We start from the raw sequence: 19653 nt of genomic DNA on the forward strand, positions 1-19653 counted from the left end.
CCTGGTTCAGTCTCTCTCCTCTCATGCTTTTTCTCCCCCAGTTCATCCGCTAGAACACACAGAAACCATGTCTGCCTCACCATTTATAAAACTTCCCCCATTTGCTGTTTTACAATGGGAGCTGGACAGTGTCCAGCTGGGCCCAGGTCCCCACACTGGGCTCAGCTTGGAGCTGGGGCCTGCCATTTAGTGCCAGGAAGCTGTCAGTGCTGGCAGGAGCAGGTGTAGACGTTCCTGCTCTCTTGAGGCAATGCAGGCAACCCCAGGGCCATGGCTGGTGGTAAGAGTTGATTCAGGCCCTTGGAAAGTGACTGGACACTGGACAGCACAGCTGCAGTTCCACAGGCAAAGGGAAAAGAAGCTCTACAGCCACCAGCAAGGAGAGGGGTCACAGTTGTGCTGCTGGGGCCAGGCAGTTTTTCCCTCAGTGGCCAGCTCTGCTTGTCCACTTGTGCTGCCCAAAGCATGACAAGGGCAGAGGGAGGCCTAGCTAGGGCAAGACAAACCGAGCTCACACATTCCTTGCTTGAAAGGGCTAAAAATTCATGCGGGCAGTGGAGCAAGAGGTCAGTATGTGGAGGGGTGAGGGCAGGGTGGTAGAAGGACGAGTTGTCTTCAGCCCTGGTTGGAGACAATGGGGCGGCTGATGGTGCTGTTTGTTGTCATGGCTGAGAGCTCCCATCTGTAACACACCAAGAGGATACACTGAGAGAAAGCAAAAACACAGTGCCCAGGGCTAGAGCAGCTTTGAAGCAGACTTCAGCTACAGTCTCCAGCCCAACCCACCTCAAAGGTGCACAGTGCCAAGGGCAGCCCTCAGCCAGGGCTGGAACACGTCAAGGTCAAGGGGCACTTAGAGTGACCTCCCAGCAAGGCAGACCATACCTGATGTCATGGGGAAGACAGGACTGGTCCAGGCTGTACTGAATCACTGCTAGCTTACACAGCGTCTTCAGACTGGGGCCTGTGAAAAGAAAGCAGTTTAGCTAAAGTAGGCCTTGACTGGACACCATGGATGCTCCAGCATCATGCAATCAGTGCCACAGGAAAGAGGGCAGAGCCTTGTCTGAAGGACAAGGCAGAGCGCACACCAGGGACAGGCTGCGGTGGCTTCTGTACTCCCACAAGAGGTCTTGCATGCAGGAGTGCACAAAGCATGGCTGCACCTCTGGCTGCTCTGCCTTAAGCCAAGCACACTGGTCAGATACAGCTGTCTGGCTCCAGGACATGGCACCTGGAGCCACAGAGGGCACAGTTAGGTGCTTCACAGCAGGGCCTGCTCACAGGGCACCTTGTGGTAAGAGGTACAGGCTGGGCAGGAAGTGCTCACGTACTGAAGTCGAGGATGTAGAGATCTGAGTGATCCATCAGGTCGAATTCATCACCCATTCCCTCCTCTGGAGATGGGCTGCAGAAACCAAGCACAGTGTGTCAGTCAGGGCCAAAATTCTTATATACCGCTCACCAAGGGCTGAGCAAGCCCAGGAATGTTCCTGGCCTGCCTGTCCCATGCAGGGGCCCTGTGATCCCTACTGCCCCTCTGATGCCCCAAGCAGCACCCAAAGTCATCACTTTCTCAGCTCCTTGCAGAGTAGGCAGAGCTGCACAGGAGCCAGGGAGCAGAAACCCACACTATTTCTTCTGCAGGACATGGGAGATGTGCCTCTTTTTCATGGATGACCATGATGATTCCAGCCATGAACCTCCTCCTCACCTGTCCATCACTCCTGTTCTCATGTAGTTAAGATCTAGTGCATTTATTTCAGCTTTGCCACTGAGATGCTGTAAGAGGAGTGTAGAGAAAGCAGCTAGAAAACATCTGCATGGCAGGGCAAGCACAGACATTTCTCAGTCTGATTCAGGAATCACTTTGTACTCCAGCCACAGCTGAAGTGGTTGTGCCAAAATGGGGATGGCATTTCAGAAGACTGTAGCTGAGCATTGAGCAGTGCAGCAGTCATTTTAAACCAATTCAAGTTTGCTGATACTCCCATTTGATGTTGGTCCTGGAATGCTAATGAGGAGCTACAACACTAGGCATTTCTAGGGAACAGACAGCCTCACCTATGGTTTCCTGCCACAGTGGTCTTGATGGAACAACCAAAGCACCTGAGAGACTGGACACTACATCTCCTTGCACAGACAGATCAGTCTGTGCTGAAACAGGGGAAAACACTCCCATGGCTTCGGGTTGTTTGGAGAATTTGAAAGAAAGGAAGAGTGTTTTAAGTCCTGCTTTGGTCTGTGACAAACCAACTTAAGTGTGCCCTCTCTTCTTAGCTGGGACTGACCTCACGCAGTGACTTCTCACCCCAGTGTCACTTGTTTCCCCACCCATGAGCCACTAAGCTTCACACCTCATGGGACATGAGGCAGTACCTGCTCCCCCAGTTCCCCACAACCTCAGGCCAAGCTGCAGAGCACAGCTCACTGCTGGCAGAGAAGACTTGTTGCTGATGGGACCCATCTGCCCGGATACAGGCAAGAGCCCCTTTAACTCCACCTCGTGTGCTTACCACATCACAATCTAATCTCACATCCACGTCACAGGAAACCCTAGACCATCCCTTATCTATCAAAAGAAAGCCAGCAGGCACCACGTCTGTGGTTTTAATCACCAAAAGGAAAGTAGCAGGGTGAGCCTGGAGTTCAAGACCAGGCAACCCTCTGCAACTCCCAGGCAGCAGGGTGCAGGGCACACCATTGCCAGCCAGAGCCCAGCAAAACTGCTAACTCCAGCTGCAAAACAACTCACCCTGCACTCAGTGACAGCCCCTATCCTCTCACCAGAGCCAGGATTCCTAAGCCTTGTCAGGGAAAACAGTCTCAAGCCAAATCTGGATCAGCATCTCTTCAGCTAAACTGTTTTATAGCATTCCTTCTCCCCCACCTTCTTCCGTGGGGATGGTCTCTGCACACTAAATTGCTGGTGGGTTTGGGAGGAAACCAGACCAGAGCCACAACTGTGACACAGCTAATGGGAACACCAAGCTTCCTGGTCCCTTAAACGGGACCCAAGTGAGGGATTGCTCCTGGCCACAGTGAGTGATCACAGCTGGGGCAAAAAGACCAAGCTCTGGCAAGGACTACCAAAGAAACAAAGCTTTTGGATGCCACAGGAGCAAGCAGCCTGCAGAAGTGCCTCTTCAGCAGTCTACAGGATGTGTGAATCCTGGAAGGGCAGACACAAAGGGGTTTTGCCTGCCCATCCCCCAGTGCCTTCCCTAGAAAGCTGAGCCTGTCGGCTCATCCTCTGAGAATCCCTGCTGGACAGCCCATGCTGTGCGACCCCTCCCCCTCCCCAGCCAGGGTAGCACAGGTCAGGAGGCAGACCACTGGGAGTTCTCCATTACAACGACTTCCTGGAAAACTCCTTATCTCGCCAGGCAGCTCCAGAATACACCTGATAACTGTTACAGGAAGCGAGCACAGCCCACCCCCACCTCCCACTTCCCCAGCCTCCAAGACCCTTCCTCCAGCTCAAGCAGGCTGCATTCCTGGCTGCCAGAAGCTCTTCCGAGCCCACACTAGCGCTGATGAATGTGCCTGTATTGGGGTTGAGCCTGACCTAAGAAACAAGCTGAATTCTGAAGTGGTTCATGGAGAAGACAAGGCACTGCTGCATTGCCTGGCAAGGGTGAACCAAACTCCAAAAAGCTGGTGTCAAATTTGTTGTGGTTTGCTAGCATTTCCCAGGAGTGCCAAGGCTTAACATCAAAGTTCAGCTGCTGCTGTAAGACAGCATCTGGGACCACCCAAAACTCCCATAAAGCCCTACCAAGCCTTCTGCTGTACTGAGCAGCACCTAGTACCTTTTGAGGAGACTGGATAAACTCAGCACCTCTGCATACCTCACCTGCACTAAGCACTCCCTCACAGACACATGGACATCCTACAGCTAAGCACACTCCCCCTGAACTGGAACCTGAAGGCCCTTCACCCCATCACACACTGGTATGGTCAGGTCACCAGCAGAACCTGTCCTGCTTGGTTCTCTGCCCCAGGGTGGCTTCAGAAGCATCCCCAAAAAGCCACTGTCAAGATCCCAGAGAGAGCCCCAAAGCTTTCCAAACCATGAGGAGAGCTGAAAGCACTTAAGATGTCTCTGCAAGGTAGATACTGGCAAGCAGGACTGTACTTCAGAGCTGAAATTTGTCATTCCAGACAGCATAGAGTGTGTCCTGGTGATAGACCACTTCCTTTCTTTTAGCAGCTGTTAAGGCTCTTGGCCACATCCAGATGCCCTACACCCTGACAGTATCACTTCCACTGTTTGACAGCTAAATCCATAACACCAGGTCCCTGTTGTGAATGGAAATGTTGCTAAGGAACACTGGTGCAGAAGGCAACATTGTCTTGTCATGTCTGTAGGCTCCTCAAACAGCTCCCAGCTGAGCTCACATCCCACTGCAGCTTGGCAGCAGAACTCACACTTGCCAGTGGATGAAAGAAGCTCTGGTGGGAGAAACAGGGCAGCACGTAGGCAAAGCTAAGTCAGTTTGAGGTCTGCTCTGGCACAGCAGACTGAGATACATGTCCTTCTGACATCAGGATCTCCTCTCTTATCCCCACAACCTCTTTACCAGAAAGCTTGAGCACTGCACAGCCCCTCCTGAGCAGCCTGTTACACTCTTCTGTCTCTACATGTACAAGATGGCTTGTCACCAGATGCTTTACAGGCTTACATGATACTTTCAGTCTCTTCCAGGGCAGATCTGATGTACATGATTACCTACACTTGTCAAATAGGCTGACACTTGCCACATACCTCTGAAGTCCATCTGATACAGAGTGGGTCAGAGCGTTAAGGGACACTGTGCTGAAGGGACTGGCAAAGCCTCTCAGGGAGCCACCTCACACAACTCACCTGGTACCTCCAAAGAGGATGATTTTGTCCCCCACTCTGCAGCAGCATTGCCGGCGGCGAGGACACGGCCCTTTTCCCTTGGGTTCAATCTTCCTCCAAGAAAGAGAAACTAACAGGAGGAAAAGAGTGCACTAGCTTGTCACAAGAGCCTGGCCAAGACCAGGTAAAAGCAGGTTATGAATATAAGCAGATCACAGGAAAGGCAGAGGCCCACTACCCCACAGACACCAAATAGCCAATATCCACCCTCCCCCTTAACATCCTCACTAATGGCTAATCATGCACTTCTATGAAGTTGTTACTGAAGTGCCACTTAGATGCCAGTCACAGTCCTGGAGCTCTGCCTGCTGAGACAGGATTTGCAGGTCATATCAGAGAATGGTTTGCGTTGGAAGGGACCTTAAAGACCATCTTGTTTCAACCCCCTGCCATGGGCAGGGACACCTTGCACTAAACCAGGTTGCTCAGTGACCCATCAAGGCCTTTCACTTGCAAAACCTGAGCACCAGGACCCACAGACTGCCATGGCAGCAGGTCCAAAATCACAGGGAGCTGTACTGGGCAGAACTGCAGGAGCAGACAGGCAGCTTCCCTTCCCCAGAGCCTGCTGCGGTCGGGATTTAGAGGAGGGAGATCCAGGAACCAGCTCCATCTGCTGGCAGGCTGCGATAGCAGAGCACCCTGGCAGAGGTGCATCAGCTGCTGGGACGTGGAGAACTGGGCCAGGAGACAGCAGCCTTTGTTCTTCTGCTGCTCTCTGTGGCAAGGATGCTTGGGGGTGACAATGCACAGGAGTGAAACCTGCAGGAGCTCTCACACCTGATCACAATCAGCTTGGGGAGCAGCTGGTTGGCTACTCTCAGGTAACTTTAGTATGCAAAGCAATTAGCAAAGAAAATGAGTCTAGACAGTGAAACATGCCTGAGGACACCAAACCAGCTCACAGCTGACTGATATTCAGGGTACCAGCTGAAGAACCACCCCTTCTGCTGCACAGTTTGAGTTGGTACCCAGAGATGGTGATCCTGCAGCTCAAGTTGAATGGTTTCTCCAGCTATAGTCTCTCTCTTCCCTAACCCTATCGCTTCCTCATATCTTCTCTTCTGTCAGTACTTTTGCACATTTAAGAACAAGACAAAGTTTTTCCAATGAAATATGCCTTTCAGCAATACCTCATTTTCTATTTTCTAACTGAGATTTGGAAACATCCTGAAGAGGAACAGGCACAGTAGCAAGTTGCTGTCAGAAGAGCCAAGAGTCACTCTCCCCCAAGCAGTACTTCCTTGGACAGTATGTTCCTCTGAGCACTCACATGCCTGACAGCCTGGAGCACTATCACTGCAGCAAGTTAAAAGCATAAATACCTGGATTGAATTTCCAGAGGTCATGGAAGTGTCTGTTCAGGCGTGCATTGTAGCCACCAAATACATATAGTTCCCCATTGTAGCTGACTGTAGGGAGTAAGCACAGACATCAGAGAGCCACCCAGAAGGTCCCTGACCCAACACCAAACACAAAGCAATGTGGTGCTGGCTGTCCATCTCTCCTTACACCACCTTCAGTGGATTGCAAGGCTTTTTGGTGAGCAGCAGCTTTCCACAGAAACTGGGCTTTGTGCAACCCTTTCTAACCCACAGCCCCACCCAACAGAGCAGACACCCCTTCTAAGGCAGGCAGAAACTTCCTTCCACCATCCTCCACCCTCAGCAGACCCACACTCACAGGCTGAATGGCTCCGCCGGCCCTCCGGGAGCACGGGAGTGGGAGGGGAGTCTAGCCAGGAGTTGGTTTCTGTATCGAACACTTTAATGCGGTTACAGTAGATCTCATTATTAGAGTGAAATGGCCCAAAACGATCAGCTCTGCCACCAAACACGTACATCTTTGTTCCAATGATGGTAGCTGAATGAAAGTCTCTCCAGCGGGCTGGAGTACCCTGAAGGACAGAGTAAAAAACAAAGACAAAAGAAAGAGTGCACATTAGCCAGGGAAATAACACATCTTGATGAGGAAGTTGGGTGGCTGCCTTCTCCTGGAGAACTTCCCATCCTGTAGATCCCAGCCACATCAGCCAGAAGCTGTGAAACAAGTGTGGGCAGCTACCCCAGAGAATAGCAGATGCAAAACTTCCTCCACAAACCAGAGGGAAAAACAGACACTGACCTTGGCAGAGATTAAGGTCCACGTCATGTTTGTGGTGTCCAGTTTATGGATATCATTTGAAAAGCAGTCAGCCTGGAAGATACATGAGCAGCTTGGTCACAAAGGGACTGAGAAGCCTGGTGACATCCAGCCCCAGAAAGGATGCTGCCCTGCAGACCTGGAGCATCCCTTTGGATTCAGTACTTCCGAAGAGACAAAGTGCTTGCTCAGGCAGCACTTATCACTTAACAAGAGGAAAGCAAAGCCTATTTCTTCCCAAAGGTGTCCCGTCTCTTCCTGCAGCTTTCCCATTTATTTGGTGCTTATTTCCTCCCCCAAAGGCTGTCCTGCACACAATACATTCATGGTAGGAGCCTGCCTCCTCTCCATGTAGCAGCAGAAAAAAGAGACAGGACAGTCAAATTGGCTCTGCTAAGGCCGCCTAACGAGATGCAGAAGCTAAGGTTACTTCTGGGAAGCTGAACATCCAGGAGCAAATACACTCCAGGTTCTGAGGTCCCACAAAACCCATCTGCAGCTGTCTGCCTGGAAAAGATTGCATTCACACAAACAATGTGGACTCCTGCTCTTCCAGGCAAGGTTAGAGAGCAGCAAGACAGCCAGAGGTTTATTTGGTCTTGGTTAAAAAAAGGACACATCTGAACCCCTCCTGCTGCTGTAATCAATATAATGGATTTGGCTATCACCCTCAGAAAAGAAGGAATAACCCAGAGACTTCTGTAACAGGGCCCCACCTTTCTTCCAAACAAATAGACGTGACTTTGCACATCTTTTCTGGAATCTGGTGATAGGCTGAAATTATATTTACCCACTTCTTAAGATAAGATCATAAGGATTTGCTAAAAAGAGCATTAGGTACACTGACAGCTATTGCAGGATGAACTTTGGCTCAAGGTATTCTTAATGGGAAGGCAACCAAGTGTTTGCTGAAAGCGATCAGCAAGATGTCAGAGCAGGAAGAGACTACAGGGAACATACACCAGACTAGGACAAAACCTCACAGCAACACTGCAGAAAGTGATTTTTCTGGCTCAATTCTGAGCCAAATTAAAATAAATGTAGATCAGTATATACTTATTAAAAAATGTTGTGTATTTGTGTATCTACATTTAGCTGAGAAATGCGCCAGAAAAAAAAAATTATATTTTTACCTCTTTGTGGTAAATATGTTTTGTGAAAGTAAAAAAAAAAATCCAACACTTTTTTGCACTTGCTTTTCCAATTATCTTTTCCACAAAACAATTAGCATAACCTGGGTACTAATGCCATAACTTTGCTAAGTTACAAAATGACAGTGGCTAGGAATACAAAATACACCCCCACGTCCTGCCTCTATCAGCGTCCTGGGTATCAACACCCTCTTGCCCAAGGGCTCACCAATTAACAGTCACAGAGACTACTCACCAGCTGTTCATAGCCTCCAAAGATAAACATGCTCTTTGCCAGGACACAAGCTGAATGCCCATCTCTTGCCCCTGGGACCATTCCAGACACCTTTGGCGTGAACCACTTGTGTGTGTCTGAAACAAAACAAGAGGCAATGCTGAGAAAACACCGTAACTGTTGGAGTGGGATAGTTTTATTACTACTGTTCTTAATTTCTAAGGCAAAAACCATTCTTGCTTTCTCACACAGCACCTGCTCTGCCAGAGAGGCTGCAAGCTTCTTTGGGCAAGGCTACCTGCCTGAGCCCCCACAGAAGGACACAGTGACAGAAGCCTCAGCCTCTGGGCATGGCCACCAACTGCCAGAGCTCACATTTTACCTGTGAGTAGTACAGCACGGCTTGAACAATGTTACTTTTACCGAATCTCTTGCAGAGTGTAGTTGTGAGTCACTTATCAACTCAGCATTCACACTTTCTATTACAATGAAGCAATAATGCTAAGTGGCTCACTGACCTCATGGCGTGGAGATGCTCAGTAACTGAGCATGACTGAGGAAAAACAGCTCTCAAACCCAGATAGAAATCACTTAACCACAAGTTCTCCATGTTAGCTGTTGTGCATATCTCCACCTCTGCAGTGCAGCTCTCCCTGTCTTATCTGCTCCACTTGTTACATTCTCATCACCTCTTCCTCACTTTCCACCCTCCGCCCTTCACCCTGGTGCTCACTGTGAGCCTGCACCAGACAGATTCAGCCCCTTAGCCTGCACACTCCAGGGGCTGGCCTGATTTAGAAGATGACTTAAAATCCTGCCAGAGCTGCTCTCCATGCCAGGGCAACACAGAGCCAAGCCAGCAACTCACTGCCAAGCGCAAACAGGCACCTGCCCCAAGAGCTCCGAGAGGCACAGATAAGCCTCGAGGCTGCAGGAGACATTCCCCCAACCCTCCCTAACGGCTCTTGGCTGCCAAAAACAGTTCTTATTTCAGAGAGTCCTAACACTGGAGCCAAAGCATGAGGATGACTTCCCTGAACTTGGCCTGCGGACACAACTGTCCACCTATGCTCCATCTGGCACCACACAAAGGGTCTTGCAAGGTCAGCAGAATCCCTAGGGAGCCTCTAGTGAGACAGCTCAGGGCTATTGAGTTCTTTTTCTCCCTGGGGCTTCTTCCAAACTCAGTCACACTGTATCAGCAACAGCTCACCCAAGTGCAGCATGTTAAATTAGAGATGGAAAAGACCTCAATTTGTGATCTGCTCAACACTGCAGGAACAAAACTGCACTCAGACAGGACTTTATTTAGCCTGATATGACTCCCACAGTGGAACTTACATTACAGACATGGGGCTGTGACTGCCAGCCTTACTTTCCAGGAATGGCAGGCCTGTGTGTATAGACAGCTGCAGACGGTTTGGAGAAGGACCTTCTGTTAATTTTCACTTAATGCTAAAGCACTGGAGCTGTCAGGTAGACTAGGCAGGTCCCACTACAAAGCCTCTGTGTAGTCAGAGGTTTACTGGTGGCTTCTCAGCTGCACGTGTCAGCGGAAGGAAGGGGAAAACCCTGTGCCACAAGCTGAAAGACATTTTCTGGTAAAGAAGAGATCCCTTGACCAAGCACCAGAGCAAGCAGTTTCCTTGCAAGTTCAGCAAGACAGCTACTGGCCAGTATTTAGATGGACTTGCATCCAGATATACTCCTTTTCTTTCCTGACACCTGTGTCCATGCAGCTCCTTATGGCACCTTTTCTCCAGAGGTGCTCCAGCAGTGCTGTGGAGAAGCCGACCAAAAGGCTCCAAAGGAGTTTATTTTTCAGGTTTATCTAACTTGACTTATGTTTTCCCTGATTTTGCCATCCTGTCCTGGACTACTCCTGTGCTTTATTCCTCACTCTCCTTCATGCCTTCAGAAAGAAGGACCACACTGGAGAGGAACCACAATCCTCAAGAGCCCAGCCCCTTCTTGCTTCAACCTTCAGCCACAATTAAGGAATACTACATCACACAGAGAGAACGCTTCAATTATAGTTACTATCAGAGAGAGCACACAAAGCTGATAGAAAAATTAAAGCCATTTTCATTGTTAGAAAGGATCAGCAACCTCTGCCCAAAGGCTTTTAACAGAGATTTAAGCATGCAGACACAACGGCCACCATACTCCACTTCTAAAACTGCTGAAACAGACAGTGACACCATTTCCTCCAGACTGTCACCAAGGGACAAGAAAACAAGCTGGGGAGCAGAGTGGGGGGCAGAGAGGTCTGATCAAGAACAGCTGTGACAAGGAACAGTGAGAAGCTGGAACTTACTGACATCGAAAGCATAGAGCACATTGCAGGCTCCCTCCGTGTCGTTGCGACCACCCCAAATGTAGACGGTGTCGTCGATGAGCACTGCTGAGTGTCCATACCTCATGTAGGGCACCTCTCTCACGTGGTCTCGGCTGTTTGTCCACACTGGAGGCAACTTGATCCAGCGCAGAGACACTGGAAACACAAGTTTGAGCCCATGTCAAATGCTAGGCCTGCTAAATTGCTCACAGTTCATAACTCATCCTGTGAGGTGCTTTTTACCCCGTGACAAGGTGCAGAAGCAGTCGAGTAAACAAGAGAAAGCTGTGTCTGACCCTGAGTAGTAGCTAGTTAAGAAATACAGCTCTGGAGACCCAGAGGACAAAAACAGGCTCTGTTCTACAACAATTCATTGAAAAGGTTTCCACTCTGGCTCATCCTAGACTGTGAGTGAAGGATACAGCACACACACAAACAAATAGGGAAAGAAAAATGAGAAAGTACAAAGGTGACCATGAATGCAGACACTACTTCAAGCTGGTGAGATTGCTGAAGGTACTCAAAGAAGAATACTGGAAGAATGGACAGCACAGGAATACAAAAGGGAATACCTGAAGGCATCACTTGGACTTGCAGAAGCACAGTTTAATTAAAGCAACCCAGCAGTTTTGTAGGAACAGGGTTTGTTTGCTTTTGTTTTGGTTTTCAAGCTATAGAGGTGGCCTAACCTTGAATTACTAATAGGAGTTCCTTGGGATTACAGGTTCCCCTTCCTGTGTGTCATATCCAGCAGCAGCCAGAACAGTCAACAGGTATTACAGGGTTTAATGACAGTGCAAGAGTCACAGTAAGTGTTACACAGCCATTACATAACAGGACCAGTCACCCTCCTTCTACCATATACAGCCTCCAGGTTTGTTTTCTACATGGAGTTGATACAAAAATATAGCAGGAAACAGTCTGCAGTTCCTCTGAAATACTAACATAGGGAAAGGGAAAAGTCAGGCATCTCAAAAGGTGGGCATCTACCCCACAGGCAGAAAGGGCACTGAGGAAGCATATCCAATGTTTAAGTCAAGCTAGACGACTGGATGTTCCTACCTAAAACATAGTCTTCATCTTTGGAAGACTGACAAGAGATCATTCACAATCTGGTATTCTTGGCTTTAGCACTGCCACCTGACAATGCTAGCTGAGCAAGGGCTTGGGAAGCTACTGTCACTTCCCATGTGGTGGCTGCAGCATTCTGACACTTTAATATTTGGGAGTGGTAAGAGGGAAAGACAACACAAGAGCATTCCTTTGGGCACAGTCATTATGCTTCCCCAGAAGAGTGCTCTACTTGGCACGTTCTACAACATTCAGCTGTGTTGACTGTGAAAGGCCAGTCCCTCTGGACAGAGGTAAATGTCACTGTTCACAGGCTCCTGAGCTACACCCCCTCTACACTTTGAGCAGGTCACCTTGGCAGCCCTCTGTAACCAATGCTTTTATCCCTGCTGCACATCAGTCTTAAAGGAGTGAATTCACTGCATCTTACAAGCTAGGTTTGTCTACACATGGGTATTTGCAGAGCATTCAGCATGCTGTCCAACCTCCAAAACTGGTCATTGGTTCTCTGTTCTTGGCTTTGTTTAACTGGAGCCACCCAAGCAACTGTGTAGTTTTTAATCACCTGCCTAATTACAGGGAAATACTTAATGGACCAGCTCAGTAACCTCTTCAGTTCAAGGAGCACTCAATCAAGAAATACAGCCTGTGCCAGCACAGCCATGGCTCCAACTCAGCCTCATGACAGGTACTGGTTATCCTACACAAATGGCTCCAGTTGCAGATGCTTTTCTAAGCTATGTTGTGAATCTGCACGATAGCTGCTACCAAAATGGGACAGCCTCCCTCCTAGCCACATGCCCCTACTTACTCCATCATGCTGGCACCAGTTGTCAGCTGCCCCCCAGGGAAAGAGCTCAGATGTCTACACCTGGAATCTTAACTGAGTGCACTGGCTCACACCCTGCTCCTTCCACACTATGGGCAGCTGAACCTGGACATGCTGCAAACTGGAGGGGGGACCTGAGCCAGCTCGATATCACCTAAAGAGCACCTGGCTGAGTTTGTGTTCACAGAGAACAAGGACAAACCAAGCCATTGGCTATGTGACTACTTCAGTGAGTCCTTGTCCTAGGAGTCAGATGAACTACAGCCCCTCTGTGTCCTGCTCCTGAAGCTGAAAATGCAAGGCTGCACCAAGAAAGAGGCTCCTACCTACTCTGATAACTTTTCCTGGAAATTAAGTCAGACAGCATGTTACAGGGTATAACATGCCAGGCAGCAGCAGACAAGAAAAGCAATAACTGAGCCCAGCAAGGAAGTCCTTTGTGCCCACAAGGACACCTTTACCTGCGTTGAAAACGTGGACGTCAATCTGCCGCAGGGTCTCATAGTCCTCTCCAGAGCAGTACCCACCAAAGGAATAGACCTTGTGCCCGACAGCCACGGCCGCGTGGTTCACCCTCCGTGGCCCACCTTCCAAGTGCACTGCCCACCGTAGCATTCCTCCCTGCAAGCCAGGCGGTCTTCAGGGCCCCCAGTGCCACAGCCACATGCTTCCGGGGCCACCGCAACGTCACCTGGCTCTGCAACACAGACACAATGCCAAGATAACAAAATCCATCCTGCATGTCTTCCTACCTGCTACAAAGGTTACCTTAATGTACCCTCATTCACCTGCTTCCCAACTGGAAACATTCCTCTTGGGAAGAGGACACAGAGCAAGGCTCAGAGGAGCAAGCAGAGATGCCCTTGCACACAAAGCCCTTCAGGGTGGCTGCACAGGCAGCTCCAGCCAAACACCTTCGGCCTGGCCACACACACGTCACGTACATGTCACAGCCATTTGTCTGCATGAATGAAAACACACAGTGAGAGCCAACAGTGAAGGTGAAAAGAACAAACCCAGAGGGAAGAGTGTGCTCTTTGCACCAGTTCTGAGAAACAGCAGAGGAAAAGATTAAAATGAAACACCCAACAAAAAACCTCCAAAGGACCACCCCTACATAAAGAAACCAACTTCCCATTATGGGGGTGGGTGACAACATTAGCATTTAGACCCATTGACTTGAACACTAGGGTTCAATCTAATTAGACACAGGAGAGCAGAAACCCTTTAATCTAGGTAGAAAGTTCTTTGCTAATGCTCAGAAAAGGTCTTTTCCTCCCACACCAAACCAAGGCATAACTATGAAAATTCCGTAACATCACATCTTGTTAGGGAACCGATTTTCTTCATTCCTCAAACAGATGGCTTAGATCATATCTTAGAGAAATCACCACAGATGATTCTTGCAGAGATTCTCCTTTGGATCTAAGAATCTAGAGCAGAGTCTGCCTGGGTGCTTCTGAAACAGCAGGTCAGTTTGATTTTTAACAGTTTTCTCCTAGCTGAAAAACAGCCATTAGAAGAGATGTCAGTGTTTCACACAGCACAAATAAAATTCTTATTTTATTTCTTGGTTCTAGGTTATTGAAAGATTCAGTCAGCATGTTCCCATCCCACAATCAGTTTTAGCCTTTGCAGAATACAAAGAAATTTGGGGATGCCTTTGAACAAGGACTAAATTCCTACACATAAAATTCCTACGCTCTGCCCCATTTCATTTTGGAAAGTAGTGAGTTTTGGCAAGGAGGATTCCCCTCCTGTTTCAGAAATAGCTAGAGGGCAGCAAGAGGGGCAAGTGCCATGCTGCTCTGCTCCAGTTGGCCAGCCCCAGCCCTTCAGTCAAGTGGAATTACTGCTCACAAGGAGGCCCATCAGCAGCCTGACCAGCCCAGCGCCCAGCCCACCCACACACTCGCATTTTATCCCCCTCCTGTGGTAAGAATAAGAGATGGCACCAACAGGGAGCTCCTGGCATGAAGCAGAGCTTAGGCTTCCAGCTTCATCCACTGACTCCATAGACAGTTCAAAACCATTCAGTAAACAGTCACCTCATTCCAGAACTTCCAAATGTCATAAAAATTTGAGTAGCTTCTTTTTAAAGTTATTTATTTTTTGAGTTGTCTTCATGCTCTGTACATAAATGTTACAGCAACAGGACACGTGCAAAGCCCAAACAGAGACCATCCTGCAGCCTTATTGTAACAGGAGTCTCTCCTGCAAACCTGCCTGTTCCTGCAGCAACTACCCTAACCTAAACTGCAGTCAGTAACCCAGAAATTTGCAGCAAGCTTTGCTCCAGCAGGGGTTCTCCAGAAGGGCCCAGGAACAGCCCCCATCTTCTACACACTATGCTTCAATTTCAGATCTAGCAGGTTTTTACCCTTAAGCAACTATTTTTTTTAAAGCCAGACAGCACTCTTGAATAAGTCCTCTGCAAAGCTACAGAACAGATGAGTTTCCATGGAACCCACCAAAGTCACGTTCCAAGCTATTTTGAAGACTTCACATATCTAAATCTGTTTCCTGCCTCAGTCACAAATTATTCCTGAAAAATCTAACCCATGTTTTCCTCATAATCTCTTCTTGTTTAAGTGATTGTGTTAAAGACTCCTCAAGGACCTTAACTGGTTTTTATCACCAGCATCAATATTTTCAACACCCTTCAGACTGAGCCCAGTCCAGGAGGACCAAGAGGATGAATCTTACTTCCTAGTTCTCTTCTTGGTTCCTACTGAGGTAGAGGAGCACAGCTGCTCGGCACAGCAGGCAGGCATTGTACCAAGGCCCCTGCCTTTTCTTTCAGAAAGGCTGGGAAAACTCTTCCTCACCCTTGGGACTTCCCTTGAGCCAGGTGCAAGGATGCTGGTCCTGTCACTGCCACAGGAGCTGGCTACCCTGCCCCAGCAGTTCTGCTATTCCCATCAGAAGGCACCTTATCCCAAGAGGTTAAATCTGGTCCACAGCAGCTCCAGGCCCAATCCCTGGCACTGCAAGAAAGATACTGAGGTTGAAGCAACAATGTTGAAATGCTGTTTCCTACAATTATTGGGAAAGTTTTTCCCCAAATGAGCACTTTCCAGGCGACTAGCAGGTTTGGAGTGGTGGCAAGGGCAATGGGATGGAAGTTGGCTGTGCTTCGCCTTGGCTCTGTCCGGGGATACCCCTTTAGAGCAAATACAGAGCTTTGCCAGCACAGCCTCCTGCTGCCCCTCCTCAGAGCCAAGAAAAGCAAACACTCATCTGAACACTTCACAAAGAGAGAATGACCAGAAGTGTGAAGTAATCTTTACAGGGTCACGGAAAAACACAGGGTTTAACAAGCTGTCAGGGATTTTCCAAACCCAAGTGCTCTTCTCTACGCTGTAATAAAAGCTTCCATGCAAACTCCCATCTTCCTCTTCTGCCACTGGCCACAACCCTACCCTGGAACTACCACATCTTCCTGTACCAGGCATTTGTTTGCCCCTTTTCAGCTGCACACAGGCCCAGCCTCTCCTCCTCCCTGCACAGCCTTGTCTCCTGAGGTTGCCTCCACTACTCCGCCCCATGCTTTCTATGCCCAGCTCCAGATTCTCCTCGCCTGCCTTATTTGCAATTGTTTCCTTAGACCAATCTTCTGTCCCAAAGCATTTTCCTCCTCCGAGCCCCCTCTGTGCACTATCTGCAAATAGGAGTTAGACACACATTTTGGGAAAAAACAATATTTTTTGTCCTACAACTATAGAAACTGTTGAATTCAAGTTTGATTTCAACCATTGATTTTTCCATTTCAAGTTTGATTTCCAATGGTAATTTTTATTATATAAATGAGAACATAAATAAACCACTTTTCAGTCTCATTCCTATGAGGATTTCTTAGTAGGAGAAGTGCACTTGACATTAAGCTACAGCTTAGATTTCTTTACAGATCACAGAGAACACAGTCAAGGAGAGAGGGAAACAAAACTGATAAGAAACAATTTACTAACAATTTCCCCCAACTGTACAATATTAGATTATGCAAAATACATTCTGTGGTTTCTCATTTAGGACACCAGCAACAGTAATGTAGATTATAAAACACAAAAATATTGATAAGACAGAGGCAAATTGTATTAGAGAACTGGGAGGGCATTGCAAGATGAGGCACACAGAATCACAGCTTCTGTTCAAGCCACCGCTTGCTTCCACTGCCTCATGTTAGATTCTCACTTCCACTCTCCAAAAACTAACAGATCTCTTACTTCCAAACTTCACAACTCCCCATTTCCCTGGTCTGCCATGATCTATCCAGGAATACAGTAAAGCACAGGGGATGCAGAGAAATTTTGAAACGCTGGTAGGTCCTGTCATTAACCAGGAATAAGTGCATTTCTGAAAATCAGGACACGCTTCACTTACTGGTGAAGTACCTGATATTGGTGGTGCTGGAAATTACGTGAGAACAACAGTGCATTGTTCCTCTGCCACAAAGCATTTCACTGCTAAGCCAGGGAACAATCATATTTAATTCAGCTCTACATTCTTCCAATACAGCACCCCCATATCTCTGGTTGTGCTGTTGCCTGAAGATGCACTTAATGCCTGCAACAACCTTCATCCCAACTGCTCCAGCTTACACCTAACAAGAGCCTAACAGCACAGCATATGGATATCTGAGATCAACAAAAGTATCACACAATCTCTCACTAGCATATCTTCCAAAACTGTTGTGTTGACTTGAGCATTGTGGCACAAATAGAAAAAAAAAATCCCCAAAACAACAACAAAATCCAAACCAGGTTTTACTCAGATTTTTCACTTGTTTGTTCTATTGGGTTTAGGCTTAGTACTTTCAAACCCTACAATTAGTTATGAAAATACTTCATTCAAGATAGAAAGATACTGAGCATCTCCAAGTACAGTAGCCAGGTGATGATCTTAAAACAAACCCATATATTCTTGGATCCACTTCTTTGCTCAAAGGGAGCTCACTGGGCTCTCTCACTTCTCTCTGCACACAGAGGGAAACCTAGAGCCATTTCTAAAAGCTGCTTAGATTAGCCTTCCTGCATCCAGTTCCCAAAGCAAGAGGGAGAAACCCAGCAGCAAGTGGCCTGGATTTTCAAGGACTCGTTCTGTAACCTCCAGAATTACAGCAGCACCCCAAGAAAAGCAGCCTACTCTGCAAAGCTGCTCCAGAGAGCAAATCCTACCGTGTGGCTGCCTCAGTCCCGTCTCCCAAAAGACACCAGCCACAAGGTTTAGTAACCCTTAAAATAGCCCAGCCAGTTCACAGCAGTCCATATAGACCATTCTATTTCAAGCACATCCAACATACTGTTAGAGATAACATGAGAACAACCTGCTTTCTTCACTCGTGCTTGACATTTATCTAATGCTTGGAGCATTTGTGCTAAGGCAGTGTGAAACTGCAAGCTTGCACATTCAACAGCTCGGACACTCACAATGCAATTCCAGCCCCAGTAAATTAGATGCTGCTAGAACAGCCCTCGAGCTCGTGAACTGAGCCTGCTCTGGAAGCTCATGTTAGCCACGGGAATCACAGACCACGCTGCTCAGGCACAAATTTATCCCAGTGGCCCCCCTACAGCCAGCCTCACCATCTCCTTATTTTTCACCAAATATTTTGCCCACTGCTGACTTACTTTTGCCTAAAGCCTAGCTGAGATTCTGCACCTGCTGAGCTGGCTTCTATTCTTCACCTTGCTTCCTAAACCCCACCTTCTCTATGGAGTGTACCTAAGCTTTGGACATACTGCTTGACCCCCACTTCCCCATCAGGAATTTGTCACAGCCTGTTAAGCTGTTTTTGCCATGCCAAGGGCAGCCCTTGTGTTGAGCTGGGAAGCTCAGGAAAGCTGAGCTGACAGGCAGTGGGGAATTTCTTGCTTTACACAGGGCTACATCAGTTTGTTTCTCTGCCCCGCTGTTGCATTGACACTGAACCCCACGCAGAGTGGTCTGCTGGGCTTGGCCACACACAGGGCAGGCTCACAGATGCCAGCCTTCCCTCTGCCTGGCATATAGGCCTGGGGAAGACCAGGTATGCAGCCCCACAGCAGCCACGACTGGGTGAGAGAATAAATGGTGTGGAAGGAACCACAGGAGCCCACAGGATGGAGAGAGAAGGCGCAGCAGAGGTCATTGCAGGGCAGAAGGGCAGCCTCCCTGACACAGACCTGTCGGGGAGGATAGGGATTTGTGGGGTCACAGAATGCTTTAAGGATGGAGAAGACCATTAAGATCACAGAGCCCAGCCATTAACCCAACACTGCCAGGCCCACCACTAACCCATGTCCTGAAAGTGCCACATTTACAGATTTTTTTTAACACTTCCAGGGATGGTGATTCGACCATTTCCCTGGGCAGCCTGTTTCAATGCCAGACTACCCTTTTCGTGAAGAATTTTTTCCTAATATCCAATCTAAGCCTTCCCTGGTGCAGCTTGAAGCTATTTCCTCTTGACCTGCCTGTCAATTGTTACCTGGGAGAAGAAGCCGGCCCGCACCTGGCAACAATCTCCTTTCAGGCAGTTGTAGAGAGTGACAGGGTCTCCCCTGAGCTTCCTTTTCTCCAGGCTGAAGATCCCCAGCTCTCTCAGCCGCTCCTCACAGGACTGACTCTCTGGACCCTTCAGCAGCTCCTCTGCCCAACTCTGGACACGCTCCAGCACCGTTGGCCGCCCCTCCCCGCCCGAGCCCCCTCTGTGCCGCCCCGCGCCCCCATCCGCCGCCCGCGGGCCCGGCCGAGGGCACCCGGGCAGGGCGGCGGCCCCGCGCCCCCAGCCCTCACGGGGGGGCTCGGCGGTGCCTACCGGCCTCACCCTCCCCCAGCCTCAGCACGGTCCCGCCAGCTCCCTGCGGCCCCGGCCCCGTACCTGTGCCCGTACAAGGAGCTCCGACAGCCCCGCTCCGACGGGAGCTCCCGCCGCTCCCTGGGACTTGTAGTGCAGCGTGGCCCCGCCCGGCTCCGCGGGCACCCCCCACCCCCCGCCAGAGTGGCGCGGCCCCGACCGGCCCT

At 49.1% G+C, this 19653-nt stretch overlaps 1 protein-coding gene across 3 annotated transcripts; it reads right to left on the reverse strand.

Moving 5' to 3' along the window:
- Positions 1-70: 70 nt before the first annotated feature.
- Positions 71-19653, reverse strand: KLHDC3 (kelch domain containing 3). 3 transcript variants are annotated; one of them, XM_053973108.1, is made up of 11 exons: positions 19511-19653; positions 13113-13348; positions 10731-10907; positions 8435-8550; positions 7031-7102; positions 6590-6803; positions 6232-6318; positions 4868-4976; positions 1335-1408; positions 886-964; positions 71-682 (listed from the first exon to the last, which is right to left on the reverse strand). In XM_053973108.1, exons 2-11 carry the CDS (start codon positions 13264-13266, stop codon positions 616-618), a joined length of 1149 nt encoding a protein of 382 aa, XP_053829083.1. In that variant the 5' UTR covers positions 13267-13348; positions 19511-19653; the 3' UTR covers positions 71-615. The 3 variants fall into 3 exon arrangements, with proteins under 3 accessions (XP_053829083.1, XP_053829085.1, XP_053829084.1); XM_053973110.1 differs by lacking the exon at positions 19511-19653 and adding an exon at positions 19142-19309; XM_053973109.1 differs by lacking the exon at positions 19511-19653 and adding an exon at positions 19118-19309.

The sequence above is a fragment of the Vidua macroura genome, chromosome 3 (assembly GCF_024509145.1).
Source record: "Vidua macroura isolate BioBank_ID:100142 chromosome 3, ASM2450914v1, whole genome shotgun sequence".
In the NCBI taxonomy this organism is placed as follows: Eukaryota; Metazoa; Chordata; class Aves; order Passeriformes; family Viduidae; genus Vidua; species Vidua macroura.